The sequence below is a fragment of the Mercurialis annua genome, linkage group LG7, assembly GCF_937616625.2.
Source record: "Mercurialis annua linkage group LG7, ddMerAnnu1.2, whole genome shotgun sequence".
NCBI classification, from domain to species: Eukaryota; Viridiplantae; Streptophyta; class Magnoliopsida; order Malpighiales; family Euphorbiaceae; genus Mercurialis; species Mercurialis annua.
In genome coordinates, this window is record NC_065576.1 from 1,160,371 (window position 1) to 1,180,620 (window position 20,250).

Here is a 20,250-nt window from a genome sequence, read left to right on the forward strand (position 1 = left end):
TGATATATGCAAGGAAATTTGTTTTTAGTATGATTTTTCATTTTCATATTGTACGTTAGCAAATTTTTATAATGAATTTGTGACAAATAATACCTTCATATTACATTGTAAGTTTGTAACAGCATCCTTTTTAATCACAGATGCATCATATATTCGAAAATCTATCACAAATTCGTCATTAAATTGATGACGATATATATCTATCATGAGTATCTATCACAATTACGTTATGATAGTTAGATTATGCTTAAGGGCGGAGCGAGGGGGCGATCGACTTATCTCTATCATTCGGTCCCGTATTCTATAATTTCAGGGGTAAAGACATGTCGTTTGACCCTTCAGTAATGAACAAGAGAGAAAAAAACGGCAAATCTTTTGGCAATTAACATCAACCAGTGGCAACCCCAAATTTTTCTAAAATACGGGCACACTGTGTTAAAAATTTATAAGGTGAAAAAAATTGGCAAAATATAAATTTTATGGAAGATATATATACTACAAATATTAAGGTGGTAAAATTATTTTATTCAATTTTGCAATTTTTTTAAGACTTAGTACAATTTTATGGTTAACAATTATCCATTATACGCTCTTTCTAAATTCGTTCCTGACAACAATATTTATATTTATTTTGCATAGCATAACCGCCCCTTTTAATTTTCACCCTTCCTTCTACGAAAAACAATAGTAATTCGATTCGTTTTCCCAAAAATGAAACCAAAAACCTATATTCAATTTAAAAAGAAATCCTAATTATTCCCAATTTATTCTACTCAAATTTCAAACTATTATAAATTTCATCTCAATTTAAGTACGCTTTTTTTCTTTTTTTGTATTTTTCTATGTTAACTAAATTAATTTATAGAATTGTGTTATAATTATATTAAATCATGTATTTTAGTTATCAATATTGCTATAGCATTTTTTAGTGAAATATTGGATTTTAGAAATCAGGCACTCAACTAGGTTGACATTCTCTTAGCGTTTGCACCACGCTTCTAAAAATCCGAAAATAAAATAAATTAAAAACGTCATACAAATATTGATATAGCATTAATTGATAAGTGGTGGATTTAATAAAATTACAGTAAACAAATATGTTACTATTATTTTATTTATTTAATATTAATTAGTATTTTAAATTTGATGAATTGTTTCTATTATTTAATAATTTTAAACTTAGTATATTAAATTTAATTTTTCTGAATGTACTTTAAATAAGTGAAATAATGATCTAAATAAATTAATGAATTTATTTTTTTGTATTAGAAAATTGATGCGATGCTAAAAAATTTAAACAATTTTTTAAATTATCAATATTGTTGAAACTGAAGCTTGGCAAGTAAATAGACAGCCAGGGCTCATGGAAATTTCCTTTCAGTATGAGTATCAGTCTATTTCCATTATCTTTATGCCCATAAAATATATGTGAAACTCAATCTTTAAAAAAGAGAGTATTCATAGTGCATGAAAAGAAAAGAACAGTACACATTTAAACTTTAATCTGAACCTTAAATTTCAATTTAATTAAGCAGAAGCACAAAAATCAGAGTGAACTCTTGACAACGTGTTGCATGGAATATATAATAAGACAATAGCACAAAACCAGCAAAAATTTCTGCACTTAAAAGTGCACACAAATATGATCATTAACAATATTAAGGAATTCGTGGAGAATGAGAATGATGTTCAGGATCTGGTCCACCGGGTGACAATCTATCGGCAGCTCCATTTAGCATAGATATCCTTCTATGATACTCCAGTTTCGACTCTGTATACCCCATCTCACGTAAAAGAAGCCGGCTGTTGAGCTCGACTCGTGCCTCAGACCTAGTCATAAGTATCACGAACAAAATCATGAACATAACTAAAACATGTTTTGCTGCTGAACTGGCCATTTAATGCTAAGTTTGTAAGTATCAATTGCTTTCGACAGTAAATATAACAGAAAGCTTCGACTACTAAAGCATAGAAAGTTTGAACTTAAATCAACATACGAAGACGATCTACAAGGCAAAATCTGCAAGTTAGAACGGTTAATAGATAGTTAGGAGACTTGAATAAAAGATGAATCAGATAGCTAAGAGAATGCAGATATTTATAGGCTTAAATACATAGATGAAACAATATAGTATTAGTGGAGATAAAATAAAGTCACTAACTATAGTTTTTTATTTATAAAACTTGTACAAACTTCACCAATTATATATTAAATATCGATAATGGTATAAAAGGACAGTAAATACCAAGGTTTATGCATAAAGTACCAACCATTGATCTGATTATGTAAAAAAGAATTTATAAATATGATCTGATTTCGACCGTTGATCCACCCTAGTTTACTTTCAGGTATTGCCATTAATCCTACTTAACAAAACTTATAATCTCTAGCACATATCACATGTAAGATCAACAAACTTTGTAATAATAAGAACAACTCAAAAAGATTTAAAAACAATTTGTTTTCTGGAATTATGCTGTCATTTTGTTTTCTCTAGCAAGTCGCCACATATAGAAGAATTTGGCTCATGGACATAAACTATTTCTAGTGTCCCTTTCAGAATGGTCAGGGGACAACATTCATATAAATAGTTTATAGTTTCTTATCATTATATACAGACTTTTCATGCCAGCAAAGGTGGAGAATCTCAAGCAAATCCATAATAGACAGACAAAAGTATCGGCAGAGATACAAAATATGGTAGTTAACGGTTAGATATGATTAAAAACTAGTATTTGAAGCAAAAACTGAACGTGAAAGCACAATTAATGTATACGCTATAGATCCAGCCTAATCTTATCCACGTCATTAGATTAACTTTATGTGCTAAAGCAGATAATCTAAAGGTTTGTCTATGTTTATTATAGGTACTCTACCACAAAAAGCAGATAGAAAAAAATTAAGATTATTCTATTCTATTCTGTTTTATGTCTCATCTTGGTCTTCACCATCTTTTCTTTTCCTGCACAACTAACATCCATGGAATACTGAGATTTCAAGCAGTTCTTTAGGTTCATTTTCTCGACATGTTTCTACGCAGAGAAATAAACGTAAATGTTATCAATCAAGTTTAAGAGCTTAACTTGATTAATAAAGTTTTACCAAGCGATATCACTTCTATTTTTCAATAGGCTTATGAAGTTGGAAAGGTGTTTTAAAGATTTGATCTTGTTTATATTAGCTTCAATAGAAGTAGAAAGCTTAGTTAGATTCCAGTAAGGTCACAAGATAATATCACCCGTCCAACGCATGGCCATGGTTGCTCCTAGTTAATATATAATTACAAAATATAATAATAAGTTCACCATAACCTGGTTTCTTCCTATAGAACTAACAATAAACATTTTACGGGGGAAGAAACTGTAAACTTATTATTGCAAGAAGAATATTGTTCAAATCAGCTTGGTATCACTATCAGGAGAGCAAATAAAAGAGACAGAGAGAGATTGCCTCCATGTACCTTGAGCATAGGGGGCATAGGGAAGCCTTTAGTATAAACTGAACGAAAGAGAAGATAGCCCAATTAAGGTTTCTGTCCGGGTACTAACGGTGAATAATGAATTTGGCGTACACGTGTATAATGGCGCTGATCTTGATGCTGTCAGCAGCATATGAGGCTTGACCAAATCAGATGAATAACAATAAACATGTTTGCATCCTAAAATCAAGCAGAGCGCAGTGCTGATTGACCTGCTTGACCATCATGGGAGCTTAAATAGACAACTGGCTTTAGAACAAGAACTTCATTGTTAAATCGCCATACGACGAATACCATTAAACAGTATTCAGTTTTCATCTGTTACTGATTCATCATCTTCCACGTCAACAATCACCTGAAAAACTTTAAGTTTACATTCCCACTACTTGATCCTCTTTGTTTCTATATCTCTGGCATCCTTCAAGGAGAGTACGCCATATGAGGGCATTTGGTGGGAAAGGCATGCTGGAAATTACTTTTTCTGCTTCCTTAACATATCCATATCTAACCAATAAATCAACAAGACTGTGATAATGATCCAATTGTGGTGCAATACCATAACTTTTCATTTTCTCAAACAAGTCCATCCCTTCTCTCACTAGAGCACCATGTCTGCATGCTGTAAGCACTGCAATGAAAGCAACCTTATCTGGTCTAATCCCCAGATTTTCCATGTTTTTGAACTTTTCCAATGCTTCATGGGCATAGCCATTTATTCCAAGGGATGAAATTAGGGCTGTCCATGTGATAAGATTTTTATCTGTAACACTATCAAAAACTTTTAATGAACTTCCAGGGCACCCACATTTTCCATACATGTCTATCAATATGTTGGACACAAATGTATCACAGGACTTGAAATTGTTCTTTATGAGGAAACCGTGAATACAACTACCTAAAGCAAGATCAGCAATTTGACTACATGAACTTAGAATACTGATATAAGTGTAGTTATCTGGACGGATTTGAGCCACAAGCATGTATTTGAAAAGTTCAAAAACCTGTTCATAATTAACATTGCGAGCACAAGCAGCGATGGCAATGTTCCAAGAAACACTATCCGGCTCTTCAAGTTCAGAAAGTAATTTTAACGTCTTGTAGTACTGTCCAGATCTATTATAAATTCCTGCAATAGTATTTGAATGAACATTAGATAGTGGTATTTCAGAAGCTGCAATGAAGACCAGTGCATCAGAGACTAGGCCATTCCTTCCATAAGAGGAAATAAGGGAGCTTTCAACATATTCATTGTTTTCATATCCCATTCTTATAATCAGACAATGAAGCTGCAGTAAACCTAATGCAGATGATGATTTAAGAAGAGCTGAAAATGAGAACTCGTTAGGCCGGTATCCAGATTGAATCATTTCCATCAACAAAGAAATAGCAACAGAAGAGCATTTATCTGCATAACCCAGAATTAAAGAATTCCAAGAAACAACATTCTTCTCATGAATACTGACAAAACAACACCTAGCATCATCCAATTTATCACATTTTGCATAATAGTCTATCAAGGCACTACCCAAGTACACATCATTATCGAGACCATTCATTACTACTTTAGCATGGACGAATTCTCCATACATACGAATCTGTAAATTGGCACAAGAGCTAATGAGACTCACGAATGTTGTTTGATTAGGCAAGATTCCATCTTTCGACATTTTATAAAAAAATTCTAAAGCTTTAACAGGTCTCTCACTTTTTGCCAAAGCACCAATCATCGTATTCCATGTTACAATATCCCGACAATCTTCAGCCTCCTGAAACATTTTCTCTGCTTGGTATAATCCTGCACATTTTCCATACACGCCGATAAGAGAATTCACTACTGAAACCGTATAGCTAAACCCACTCTTGATCACTAAATTATGCACTTGTTCTACAAATACCAAATCTTCCTCGCACACAAGTCCAGATAAAACACCAATAAAAGAGCCTTCCGACAAACAATTCACTTCCCCAACAAGCTCACAAAACAAAAGCATACAATCTTTAACATAGCCATGATGTCCAAACAAAGATATCATAGAATTCAATGTCACTAAGCTCTTAACAGGCATACCCTCAAAAACATCGAAAGCCTCACGTAACCATCCCCGTCTTCCGAATACACCGATCAAAGCAGTACCCACATAAGCATCGCTATCCAACAGTCCATACTTGATAGCCAATGCCATTAATTGAACCCCAATTGAAATATCCATTCTTGGACATGACAACAATCCAGCCAAAGCGAAGTTATTGAGGCAAAACCCACAACCTCTCATACGAAAGAAAACACCCAAAGCTTCTTCTAGACAGCCATTCTTACAATAAGAGCTGATGATTGAGTTATACGATACGATGGTTCTTTCCGGCATTTTGTCGAACACCTTACGTGCAAGGCGTAATTCATTGAGAGATGTGTATAAGGAGATGATGTTGTTGGGAAGATAAGTGGGTTGAGTTGGGTTTGGGCCGAGTGTGATAGAGAGTGCATGGAGAGGTTTAGTTGTGCTAAGGGAAGGAGTTCTTGTGCAGATTTGGAGAAGGTGAAGGATGCGGTTATGGTGTTTGATGAAATGTCCATGGAAGATCATGTAGCGCGGGAAATAAATGAAGAAAATATATTCATACTCGAGCTTTATTATACGTCAAGTGACCTTTGAAACGACATCGTTCAATAGTGGTCAAATTACTGAAAGGTCCCAAATGGTTTTGGTATGTTTTATTTAGATGCAAAAAAGATGAGAAATTTGCACAAAACACTCCCCTTTTAAATTTATTTGTTCTCAATATCTTATTTTTAAAAATTTACTTTTTAGAGAAAGTTATGATCGTTGAAATTAATGATGTTTTGACCTGGTTTTCAAACGTTTTTAATTAATTTTAATAATCATTTGAAACTGTTTTTTGAAACTATTTTATACTGTTCGAAACCTTTGTAAACGGTTTGAAACTATTTTATACTGTGCGAAACTATTATTTTTAGATTGTTTGAAGTGTTTTTTAGAAACTGTTTTATACTGTTTGAGATCTTTGTAAACGGTTTGAAATGGTTTTATACTGTTCGAAACTGTTATTTTTAAACTGTTTGAAAGTGTTTTTTAGAAACTGTTTTAGACTGTTTGAAACCTTTGTAAACGATTTGAAACTGTTTTATACTGTTCGAAATCTTCGTAAACGGTTTGAAACTGTTTTTTGAAACTGTTATTTTTAGACTGTTTGAAAGTGTTTTTAAGAACTGCTTTAGACTGTTTGAGACCTTTGTAAACGGTTTAAAACTGAATTTGAAACTGCATTTGAAACCGTTTGAAACCATTTTTAATAGATTTTTAATGAGAACAAATAAATTAATTTACATTTTTCTTTATTTTTAGAGAAAGTTATGATCGTTGGATTTGAATTCGAAGTGAAATTTGAAGCGATTTGATTACGAATTAAAAATTTGAGCGGATCGAAACTAAATTTGAAATTCGCTATAATTTTTTAAGAAGTAATGATAAAATTAGAGAAATCAGTTTGTTAAATTGTTATATGCTAAAGATTTTGAATTAAATTGATGAATTGTTAGTTGTTTTACTTTGAATGAGGTGAAGAAGAAAAAGAAAAATAAGAAGAAGAAGGAAGAAGAAGAAGACGAAAAAGAAAAAGAGAAAAGCTAACATATAAAAATGGAGTAAAAAAATAAATAGAAGAGTAAAAAAATAAATAGTTAACACGCTAAGATAAGCAAATCAAGTTAGAATTTTTGATTTAAGAAATGCTAATATTGTTATAATTTAGGTATTCTCCTAATTTTTCCAAAAAAGATTCATTTTTCCCCATGGGCTTGGATTAAAGATTAAATAAGGATAAACTCATAATTTTAAACAAAAACATCCTTAAAATAAATATTTTAGACAAAAACACCCTTAAAATAGGCATTTTAGCTCGCTTTTCTGGTTTTACTCCAAGTGTTCAAATAATTTGTTGTCACCTCAGCTCCAATTTCTCCAATCATTTTATGTCAGATCAGTTAAGGGGGTACTATGAGCCAAATTTTTCAAATTGTAAGTGTTTTTATTCAAAACAATAAATGTTTTTCTGATTGATATTTTATATCAAGTTGAGTGGGTAAAATGAACATTTGTTGGTTTTAGATGTGCCGTAAGGTTTCAAATTCTTCGATATAATGACACTATACTTTAACAACCCTTTCAATTCTACCATATAAATTGATCTTCCCGCAGCCTGCATAATTTGATGAAATGGCATTCAAATTAGCGTTAAGCTAGCTTTTTTTGTTTGATTCACTTCTATAGTACTCCGTACTGGAAAACAAACTTATAATGCTGCTTAATAGTGTCGAAAATAGCTATCCCCATTGTATCCAAATTCATTGCAACTCGATCATTCTCGACAAATCCAAATGGCATCAAGTAACCGCGGCATCTCTACTTAGTAGGAAAAGAAATGTTTAATTTAATCCAAGATTTCTTAATTCCGTATTTTCATTTTCCACACATTTATCGAACCGTAATCTGATTGTCTTATGCCAATATAAAGACACCTGATAGAAAACAAAAATCATTAAATATTTTCAGGAGGTGGAATTTCTTTGAAAGTCTCTTCCACCAAATTAAAACATAATATAGCGTGATGTTGAAGATGTCGACGACAAAACTCATCGCTCGAAATCAACGAATACCAATCGCGATTCACTGATTTAAAAACGAAGCAATGCCGGAACAGGTACTCTTGAATATTTTGCATAATGAATCATGTTCTGCAATTCAACTCTATAAGATATTATAAAGGTGCCGTTTATATAAAGGATAAGGTTGAATTTTGGTTGGATTAGGATACTTAAAATTGAATCTAATAACTAATTTTAAATAGTATTGGAATTGAAGCCAAATTAGTCTGAAAATTGTCCAATCTACGAGTCCCAAGTTATTTTATCAATTGGTTTAGTCAAATTACTAAACAAGTCCCAAACTATTTTAGTATGTTTCATATGTTTCATAAGGCTTCTAATTTTTTCATTAAATTAAATTCCGATTAATCTTCGGGCATCCGGCAGAATTAGATGATAGGAAGAGATAGGAGGACATATTTAAAACGTTACTAATTGACCGAACCAAATGATTGAATTTACATAAGATGGAATATCCACTTGTTACCAAAGATAGTATAAATTAATATTAAAATTTAATTGGCTTAAATGCTCCAAAAATCACGAACTATCGCGTGTTTTTGATAATTACATGTACTTTTAATTTTAGTATAAAAATACATGAACTATCCGATGTTTGCAATAATAACACGAGCACCATTCCCGGCATAAAACAGCACCGTTTTTGACCTAAAACGACACCATTTTTATTAAAACGACATTGTTTTTTAAGAAAAAAAATGCAAATTTGGTCTAATATGTAAAAATTTGATACTTTATGTATTTTTTTGTCAAAATTAAAAGTTCGTGTTAAATACAAAAAACACGTGAAAATTGGTGATTTTTTTTGTGCATTTAAGCTTTTAATTAAATCACATGATTCATGTTGTTCCATGATGAAAAAATTGAAAAGGCTGCTCTATTTTACCATCTTTGTTTGTTTATTAATTCATTAGGGTGCCACTATATGTATTCTGTTGACTTATTTTGGATATAATATAAATTATAATTAATAGTATAGTGCTAAGTTCATATCCTTGGAAAATTATTACTTTCTCAAGCTAACATTAGTTTTCCAATAACCATGAAACATATAGACATTGACATTTTAAAAACATAATTCTCCACTATTAACATGCCAATACTTCTCAATTCTCATTTACGGTTGACTTTAAATAAAATATTGAAATGGAAATTAGAAAATGGAAAATGATATCATAAAAATTATAAATATAAACTTTTAACTTAGAAGCATTTAAAAAAATGAAACCGAAACGTAAAATTTCATAAATTTTGATACAGTATAACTTGTCATACATACAATTACTCTTTTTTTATCGTGGTCATACATACAATTACAATGGACGCTTTCGGAGGTTATTTTATTTTTTGCGACTACCGAGTTATAAACTTAATTACTATACATTGTGTATTATTGTTTCACTTATCATATTTTGATAATTCAATTTTCATTTTATTTGAAAAGGAGGTTACAATCAAATTCTAATCAATAATTTATTGCTTATGTGACAATGGAAAAGTCGGGTGCCACATAATAATTCACCAAAATTCATTGAGTAACCTCATATTATCAATTAGAAAAACAAAGTTGATAGAAATATCAAAATGTAAGAAACTAAACAATAGTAACCAAAGCGTAAAGTGTCTATAATTTAGCAACCGTAAATTCTTTTAACCCGACGTCTCTCAGCAAAAAAAGGAATTTAAGAAAGGTTAAAACTAGCATCAAAAATTACAATTGCTACATTGACTCAATGCCATAAACAAAAAGAAAACCTTACTTTAAGGCTTCAATGGCGGAAATTACATTAAATTTCTAGTGATGTTTAGGGTCAGGACCCCCTGGACTTCGTCTCTTGGAGTCGCTATAATATTGATCATCTCCCACTCTTACCTCTTGAAATGTTTTTGCAATTTCTTGCAACTCCTCAGTCATTTTTCTCAAGTTTTTCTTCTCTTGATGGTGGTAATTATTTGGCTCAAGAATTCTACAATGTGATTTAGAAAATGTAAGCAATAGCAAAATCATGCATGCACAAAGCTTCAAACATGCCATATTTTCTTCTTTTTAGCTTCTTCTAGGGTTTTATATCTCTAGCTTAGCTATTTGATGGAGCTCTCAATATTAGTATAGTGTAGTATTTCATTTCTATAGGACCTTTATTTATAGTTGATTCATACTACTCTATGGATATTTATATTGATAAACAAATTAAAGTGGGTCTAGCTATATATATTCTTCTTGTTTTGTGGTTAATTACTTCAGCCAATACTAATTAAGCTATGAGCTGTCTGATTCACTAGCTAGTGTGACACTATGGTTTCAAATTATGAAATACATATAGAAACCCCATAAGACGCTATTGTAAAAAAATTTAATAATGATATTGTCCTAACTAATTCGGACTGAATCGGATAGGATTTTGTAGGATGAAAAAGACGCTCCTAGAAAGCTTTTAGAGTCGCTTCATACCCATTGCCGGAAATCGATACTTCTGATTAAAAGAGAAGAAGCCCTTACCACCTGAAAAAGTAAGAACACCGCGCGTCTTTGAACCGATAACCATCTTTTAATTAATTTAGCCTTTTCCGTCCATCGGAACTAACAAGGAGTAGTACATGAATATTCACATGTTGCACTCCATCATATTATATAATTTTTAATGGATTGAATATGTCCTTGACTAAAAATAAGTGAGTGTCTAATCATCAGTTTGCATATTATGTTTTGTCCTAGAGCTTAAAGTCTAAATCAATGGCCTTGCAATGGAGAATAGATTATATATTTCTAATTAGCTCTTTCAAACTTTTTAGGTCATGAAAGAGTTTTTTTTTTATAAAAAGAAAATCTCATAAGAACTATTTATTAATACATAGTATAAACATTCATGTCAATGTTTGATGATGTCAAAAACCTTTTGAGTTCACGGTCTTGTTTGTATTAGGTTTTTTACTATAGAAAATCCATTTTTCCTTTTTATTATTCTATATATGCATCATCTAGAGTTGAATTTTGGTGAGTGAGGCAGCCATTTACTAGCAAGTAAATGCTAGTAATGTTGCAAAATAAGGGCATGCACAAACACACAAAAATGGGGGATATTAAACTCGTTAGGTCATTGAGTTATGCCACTATTATATAGAAGATATTTAGATTTAAATCATTATAAAACGGATATTAATTCATCGAATTATTTTTTAAAAAGATCACCGTCTAAGAAACATATCATAAAATTTATTACAAATTACAAAAAGGGTACTGAGTTATACCCTTTGTTAAAAAAAATATTGGGTTACATATCTTTTTGTAACTCCGGCATGTTACGTAGGACAAAACGCAAAATGTTTAGTGCGTCTTGCCTCGGGTGACATCCCATGAAATTATTTGATAAATTAGTAATAGTCTTTTAAAGGTATAAATTTTAATACCCTTTTTGTAATAGTAGTATAACTCAATAACCTAGCAAGTTTAATATTAAAAAATGGACAATTACATTCATAGCTAATCAAGACATTCCGATTAGTAAACAAAAACCGATAAATTTGTTCATCGGCAACAACTTTTCCAACGGATATGAATGTATCACCAAAATCTGTCAAAAATACGGGGGGAGTGTGGCACTAAGAAGGAGTCATTTTTTCGCAATGGAACGTAGATGAATGTTTGTCGATAATTAGTGCTGCTTTTCTGCAACATATTGATCATGAATTATTGATAGATATTTTAAAATTCAGATACTTAATTGACCAGCTTACTTCTATTTGGTCACTATTAATTATATTGATAAAATTATGGACTAATAAAATATGATTAGTTAATCCTGAAAGTTCCTAAAGTATCATATTTTTCTCATTTTGCCATTTTGGTTATCATATACTTTGAACTTTTAAATTTATTTATCACACGTTAATTTTCTTTTTTTTTTTCAATTTGATTATTAGACTTTACTTTTTTCAACGGGAGGTTTTCTTCGGTAAAAAATGCATTTGTGGCCGCCAAATTTTACTTTATATAATTTGATTTAAAAACTTCCCGCAAAATTGAAATTATAATAAATGACTTTATGAATATACAACGAAAGACGATTGCTTTGTGATAAAATCTAGTTGATCCGTTGAAATAAAACTAAAATTTAGTAATCAAAACAAAACAAATTAAAGTTTAATCACCAAAATGAAATTAAGCATACCTTAAGGATCAATTATCCGGACTTATATTAATTTATGAACCATAAAAAAATGGCACCTTGACTCAAGTATTTATCTATTCAGTTTTATTAATTATTTATGCTATTAAATTATTTTATTACTGTCATAAATTTTATAAAATTTCAAATCTGAATTAATTTATTATAAAAATAATTTCAAATATTAAATTATATATCTATTTTAATTAGTTATTCTTTTTATATTTTTCTTTTGGTTGGATAATGACTCAAAATGGAAAATTATTGACCAAACTGTTAAGGTGTTTTATTCATGATGTATCTATCAATTTCATCATAGTATTAAGAATATTTATTCATTTTATTTTAAGCAAATTACTCAAAGATTTCTCACGTTTATTATAATTTACAGTTTATTATCCCTTATTTGAAAATCAAACAATATGGTATCTCAGTTTTAATTTTATAAATTATAAGGCCTTCTTTTAGTTCCGTTAATAATTTGAAATTTACTTTCAAATGATTTGGTACCTCAATCTCAATTATATAAATGATTTGATATCTCAGTTTCAATTATGTAAACGATTTGGTACCTCATTTTCAAACGATTTGTACTTCACATTTCATTCCGTTAAAAATTGTGTACTTATATTTAATAAAAGGGTCTTCTAGTTTATAAAATAATTAAAACTGAATTACCAAACTGTTTTAATTTCAAATAATGGATATCAAAATGTGAATTATGACGAACGTGAGAGTTTTAGAATAATTTGCTCTTTTATCTATTTAGTATAGTATCTTTCAAAAAAAACGATAAAACAAAATTTATGAAAATTGTTCGTGCATCTTTCGGCTCTAGCAACCATTCTCGAGCTAGCTGCTTTTGTTCAAATATTTATTTTGGATTTTATATTGGTTTTTTCTTTTATTTAATCTCTAATAGCAAAAAAATTTGATTATTGTCTACAATGTTAATCAAAAAATCTATCTAGTATAATAGAATTAAGAGAAAATTACTCTGAAACATCCATATATATTATAATTCATATTTTGGTCCTCTTGATTTCTCTTTTATTTTTGTTTCTGTCAACGATTTAGTTCTTCTGTCCATTTTTAGTATTCGCCAACCGAGTTAAAGAACTAAACAAAATATCAGAATATTGAGTAAAATCAGAAATATTTTCATTAATCATCAAGAAGAAAATACAGAAGCTTATATAGAAGCTTTGATAACTGAGCTGCTATAACGGCTCTTTTCCTAACTGACTCCTTAACTAATTCTGTTTTCCATAACAGAAACTTAAATGGCTAAATACATATTTAACTACTTCTATTTATTACACTTTTACATTGAAGCCTTTATACTTTAATATCCCCCCTCAAGCTGGACTGTAGACATTGTGAAGGCCCAGCTTGTGTAAAAAAGCAAGAAAAGTTGTTGAAGGCAATGGCTTTGTAAAAAAGTCTGCAAGTTGCTGAGCTGATGCTATAGGAAACAAATGAATTAAACCATCTTGAAGCTTCTGTCTCACAATATGACAGTCAATATCTATGTGTTTAGTCCTTTCATGAAAGACTGGGTTATGAGCAAGGTAGCAGGCTGACTGATTATCACAATACACCAAAGCAGAAGAAGGATTGTCAACAGCAAGATCTTTTAAAAGATAATTCAACCATTGTATCTCACAAGTAACATTGGCTAATGCCCTGTACTCAGCTTCTGAGCTGGATTTGGAGACTGTTGCCTGCTTTTTAGTTTTCCATGAAACTAAAGCATCACCAATAAAAACACAAAATCCTGTTATTGACTTTCTTGTGTCAGGACAGGACCCCCAATCAGAATCTGAAAAAGCTCTTATCTTCAGTTTATTAGAAGCTGGAAAGAAGACACCCTGTCCAGGAGACTTTTTTAAATACCTCAAGACTTTTGATATTGCTGCATAGTGTTTCTGAGTTGGAGAAGCTAAATGCTGAGATAACTGTTGTACTGCAAAGACTATATCTGGTCTTGTACTGCATAGATAAACCAGTTTTCCCACCAATCTTCTGTATGCAGTAACATCTTCATAAGGAGGACTGTCTTCTTTTGTTAGCTTTGTATCAGAAGCCATTGGTGTAGTTGTAGGTTTTGAGCCAAGAAAACCAGTCTCAGTCAATAAATCAATTATATACTTCTTTTGGCATAAATTAATCCCCAGTTTTGACCTTGCAACTTCAAGTCCTAAGAAAAACTTCAAATCTCCTAGGTCTTTAATCTTGAACTCTGCATCTAAGTAGGCTTTGACTGCATTGATCTGTTGTAAATCATTACCAGCCAAAATGACATCATCCACATACACTAAAAGTGCTGTGAATGACTCATTCTGTTTCCTTGTAAACAAAGAATAATCTGATGAAGCCTGTATGTATCCTTGAGATAATAAAACATTAGTAAGTTTAACATTCCACTGTCTGCTTGCTTGCTTAAGTCCATATAGAGACTTTGTAAGTCTGCAGACAGTGTTTGGTAAACAGGACATGCCAGGTGGTACCTGCATATAAACCTCCTCATGGAGCTCACCATGTAAAAAAGCATTGTTTATATCTAATTGCTGTATAAACCAATTGTTTGAAGCTGCTATAGTTAATAATACTCTAATGGTTGTCATTTTAGCTACAGGTGAAAAAGTATCTAAATAATCTACACCATTCTGTTGAGTATAACCTTTTGCTACTAACCTTGCCTTATGTCTTTCTATTGTGCCATCACTCTTATATTTTGTTTTAAACACCAATTTACATCCAATTGGAACTTTTCCAGGTGGTAATTCAGTTAAATACCAAGTTTTATTAACCTGTAAAGCATCTAATTCTTTTTGCATAGCTTCTCTCCAACATTCTGTCTTAATTGCCTCATTATAAGTCTTTGGCTCCTTATTTATATCTATTTGAACTGAAAAAAATTCTATGTGCCTGACTTAAATGATTATAAGAAAATACTTTAGACAAAACATGAGGAGAAGATATAACTCTATGTCTTGAGACACTATTAGATTTTGGTAAGTGACACACATAATCCTTTAAAAAGGCTGGTGTGACACTAGCTCTAGAAGATCTCCTTACTGCAACATCCTGTGATATTCTAGATTCAATACTAGGCTGTGTTATATCTGGAACAGAATCTACAATCTCTCTTTCTATATTATTCCTCACATAATCAACATCACCACTAAAAGAATCTATGATATTAGGCAAAACAGAAGATGAATGAATTTCAGTAGCTATCTCAGAATTTTCATATGGAAATATATGTTCATAAAACCTCACATTCCTTGAAATAAAAACCTGTTTTGCTTTAATATCAAACAACCTGAAACCTTTTGTATTAGCAGGATATCCTAAAAAAACACACTGAGTTGCTCTAGGAGTAAATTTATGTCTATTATGAGGCAATGTTGATGCATATGCTAAACAGCCAAACACTTTTAAGTTATCAAACACAGGCAATTTATCAAACAAAATCTCATAAGGTGTTTTATTGTCAATCACAGGTGAAGGAATCTGATTGATCAAATATACAGCATGCATGACACAATCAGACCAAAAACAGACAGGAATAGAAGATTGAAACTTCAAAGCCCTAGCAACATTAAGAATATGTTGATGTTTTCTTTCTACTATGGAATTTTGCTCAGGTGTATATACACATGTAGTTTGATGCACAATACCCTTTGATCCATAAAATGATGGCATAAGAAATTCTAAACCATTGTCAGACCTTACACATTTTATCCTTTTATTAAACTGAGTTTCAGTATATGCACAGAAATCTTGTAAAACAGACCTAGCTTCAGATTTATTTTTCAATAGAAATAACCAAGTAAACCTACTCTTATCATCAACAATAGACAAAAAATATCTATGACCATAATAAGAATTAAACCTGGCTGGTCCCCAAATATCCACATGCACTATATCAAAACAATTATCAACACTAGATTTACTTAATGTAAAAGGTAACTTTCTTTGTTTTGCTAAGTGACATGTTTTACAATGAACATCAGTAGGAATTTTTATTGAAGAATCAATATTTTGCAAACATTGTAACCTGGAATGTGATAAATGTCCTAATCTAAAATGCCACAAAGAATTTACATCCACTAAATTCACAGAACAAGAATTTACAGAAGAAACAACTTTAGAATCAGAAAACTGTGTTTTATCAAGATGATAAAGTCCTTGAATTTGCTTAGCTAATCCAATCATCCTCCATCTGACAACATCCTGTATTATACACATATCTTTGTGAAGAATCAAACAATAATCATACTGTTTTGTTAATCTACTTGTAGAAATAAGATTAAAAGAAAAAGCAGGAACAAATAATACATTATGCAACACAAAGTCATTACTAAACTTAACTATGCCTATATGTGTTACTGGAATTCTAGAAGAATTAGGCAAAGTAACAAATATATCAGAAACTAATCTATATGATGAAAAAGATTCTAATGAACAAACAATATGATCTGTAGCACCAGAATCAACAATCCAAGTAGAATTTACATGTCTAACCTTATTTAGACAACCAACAAAACTATTAAAATAAGAATTAGACAAGAAATGTGTACCTGTCTCATTAGAATCAGCAATAAAATTTGTGGCAACATTATTGACCCTTGGAGAAGAAGCATTAACATTGGTGGAATTGTTGTTATTCTGAAGTAAACTCATTAACTGATTGTACTGCTCCTGAGTAATAGGTGGAACTGAAGTACTAGTATGCTGATTATTAACCACATTTTTGCTCTCAACTGCAGATTCATGAACAACATAAGACATATCTTGATTCTGATCATAAGACATATCTTGATCTTGTCCATAAGCATAATCTTGATCATCCACCATTATTACTTCTCCAACTTGATTTACATATGACTGAGTCCTAGATTTTGACTTATAACCAGGGGGATACCCATGCTTTTTGAAATAAATGTCCACTGAATGACCAGAAAAACCACAATAGCTACAAATAGGCTTACCATTATTTGGAGCACTATAAAACCTCCTCTGTCCCCCCTGTGGCCTAAACACATTTCCAGAACCAAAATTACCTACAGGTGGTTTATACACAAAAGACCTATTCTCCATTGATGCCCTATATCCAGATGATCTATTATCCAATGGTGGTCTGTACATAGAATTACTAGATTGAGCTGCAAAAACTGATGGTTCTACAGTCTGACCAACACCAATATTTAAACCAATCTGTCTCTCATTTTGCAAAGCCAAAGAAAAAACTTTATTTATTTTTGGCAAAGGATCCATCATCAATATCTGTTGTTTAATAACAGAATAACTCTCATTAAGTCCTTTCAAAAATCTAATGACATAATCTCCTTCTTGAAAATCTTTAACTTTCTTTAAAGCATTACATTGACATTGAGGGATACAAGAACAAACTGGAACTGCCCTAAAATTAAGATATTCATCCCATAAAATTTTTAACTGAGTGAAATAATCTGTAACAGACAAATTATTTTGCTTAAAAGCATAAATCTCCTCTTGCAGATCTGAAATTCTCAATGCATCTCCTTGAGAAAATCTATCATACAGATCTTTCCATACATCAACAGCACTATCAATCCATAAAATGCTTTGAGCTATTGAAGGTGATAAAGAATGTAAAAGCCAAGAAAGTACCATGGTATTACATCGCTCCCATACTGGATACATTTGATCTTCTCTGGATGGTACTGATATACTTCCATCAACAAACTTTAGCTTATTCTTTGATAATAAGCACATTCTCATTGAACGAGACCAAGAATGGAAATTTTGTCCATTAAGTGGAGGATTAACAAGAATCAAAGAAGGATTCTCATTTGGATGCAAGTAATAAGGACTTGCAGGATTGTCAAATCCTAAAGCTGAATTTGCCATTGTTATGAACAGAAAAACAGAAATAGAAATTAGGGTTTCTTGAAATTTAAATCAAAAAATGAATCAGAATTGAAACTTTAAGAAGAAATTGAAAGAAAGAAGACTTATAAGTATGAATTAATTGATGAATTGATTAAGAAAGATAAAGAAATCGAAGAACTATAAAACTGAGAATCTGTAATCTTGAAGAACGAAGAACTTGAAAATTTGACTTATTTCAGAGTAAGAAGCTCTGATACCATATCAGAATATTGAGTAAAATCAGAAATATTTTCATTAATCATCAAGAAGAAAATACAGAAGCTTATATAGAAGCTTTGATAACTGAGCTGCTATAACGGCTCTTTTCCTAACTGAGTCCTTAACTAATTCTGTTTTCCATAACAGAAACTTAAATGGCTAAATACATATTTAACTACTTCTATTTATTACACTTTTACATTGAAGCCTTTATACTTTAATACAAAAAAAATAGTTTTAAAAAACAATTTGGTCCCCTACTTTTATTTTTATCTTTAATTTCGTCCCTCAAATTTGAAATTAATTTATTTAGAAGTTCTTTAATTTGGTTGACTAACACCAAAAATAGAATAAGATACTAAATTTTTGACAGAATCAAAGCTAGAGATCAAATCGTTTAATTTTCAAAAAAAAATCAAAATATAAATTATAAAAAATATAAGGGATTTTTAATTAATTTGCTCTAAGATTAAACATATAGATGGTGATGTAACTAAAGAATAAAAAGTTCCAATGAGTTTTACCTTAAGTGGCAGGGCGAGAAAATCTTCCAATTCTTTTAGATTGAGGCTTTCTAAGAGCCCCCCCTCTCCCCGCTCGGTTGTAAGTTGTAACTTGTACAATCTATATATAAGTATAAAAGTGAACCCAAGGGTTCAATTTACTAAAAAACTCTTATATTTATAACATAATTTCCATAATAGTTATAATAGAATAGGTATCTATATATCTATATATAAGTATAAAAGTGAACCCAAGGGTTCAATTTACTAAAAAATCCTTATATTTATAACATAATTTTCATAATAGTTATAATAGAATAGGTATTCATAATGTCTACTTTTGTAAACTACTCTTATATATGTTATAAATGTCATTTAGTTTCCATTTTAATAACGAAAAGACCACACTTTTGTCATCATACTGATAATTCAGTTTTGATAAAAGGGCTTTTCTTTCTATCTATTTCCGAACAAAAGCATCATAGATATATATTGATCTTATGTACTATTAAGGCTATTCACGTAAAATTTCTTTTGCTGTTTCATAAGCATCCATATTTTTTATTAGAATTACTGAACAACCATTATTAAGCTTGGAAATTCTGTAGTGGGTTTTATAGGGATTAGACTGTGCATGTTAAAGTCATGTTAATCTTATACGCTAAACACATAAATTTAGTTAGTTAGATTGAAATTGGCGGTTGTGAGTTAAAAACGTGTCAATTTATTTATGACATGAAATAAATAGATCGTATTATAAATCAATATGTGGATCTGTTTAATCCGTTTATAAATTATACTATAATAATATAGAAATAAAGGGACTAATAATTTTAAAAATATAAAAATAAAACTATTAAATAATAGTAAATTTGATTACATTAATATATAAGTAAAATTATATTAAGACTTTATAATTTGAGATTGAAATTATATTTTACATGTTTTAAATATATTTATAAGTTAAATGGGCCGTGTTAGTCGTGTGTGTTACCTGTATTACTTATATGGTGCCGTGTAGTGGGTCGATATGATACGAACTTGACCTAACCCATATCGAAACCCCTATTCTAGACTAGATGCGAGGTTTATGCAACAAGAAAAACGAAGTAATATATGTGTTAGTATTTTAAAAATCGGACCGGCCGGTTGAAACGGTTAAACCGGGATGGCCAGTGGTCCGGTTTAAAATTGTAAAAAATCAAATTTGACTGTTGAATCGGGTTGGATTGAATCAGATCAAATCGAACTGGTAAAAAACTGGGGGTTGAACCGGT

General features: G+C 30.8%; 3 protein-coding genes across 3 annotated transcripts; all 3 read right to left on the minus strand.

Moving 5' to 3' along the window:
- Positions 1-1,536: 1,536 nt before the first annotated feature.
- LOC126654718 (pentatricopeptide repeat-containing protein At3g58590) lies at positions 1,537-6,105 on the minus strand. The gene is made up of 2 exons (XM_050348670.2): positions 3,462-6,105; positions 1,537-1,830 (listed from the first exon to the last, which is right to left on the minus strand). The coding sequence occupies exon 1, from the start codon at positions 6,062-6,064 to the stop codon at positions 3,851-3,853; it is 2,214 nt and encodes a 737-aa protein (XP_050204627.1). The 5' UTR covers positions 6,065-6,105; the 3' UTR covers positions 1,537-1,830; positions 3,462-3,850.
- Positions 6,106-9,765: 3,660 nt separating this feature from the next.
- Positions 9,766-10,260, minus strand: LOC126654677 (CLAVATA3/ESR (CLE)-related protein 4-like). The gene has a single exon (XM_050348615.1). It carries the CDS (start codon positions 10,196-10,198, stop codon positions 9,959-9,961), a length of 240 nt encoding a protein of 79 aa, XP_050204572.1. The 5' UTR covers positions 10,199-10,260; the 3' UTR covers positions 9,766-9,958.
- Positions 10,261-17,001: 6,741 nt separating this feature from the next.
- Positions 17,002-18,230, minus strand: LOC126655516 (uncharacterized). The gene is made up of 2 exons (XM_050349732.1): positions 17,066-18,230; positions 17,002-17,006 (listed from the first exon to the last, which is right to left on the minus strand). Exons 1-2 carry the CDS (start codon positions 18,228-18,230, stop codon positions 17,002-17,004), a joined length of 1,170 nt encoding a protein of 389 aa, XP_050205689.1.
- Between the last annotated feature and the right edge of the window lie 2,020 nt (positions 18,231-20,250).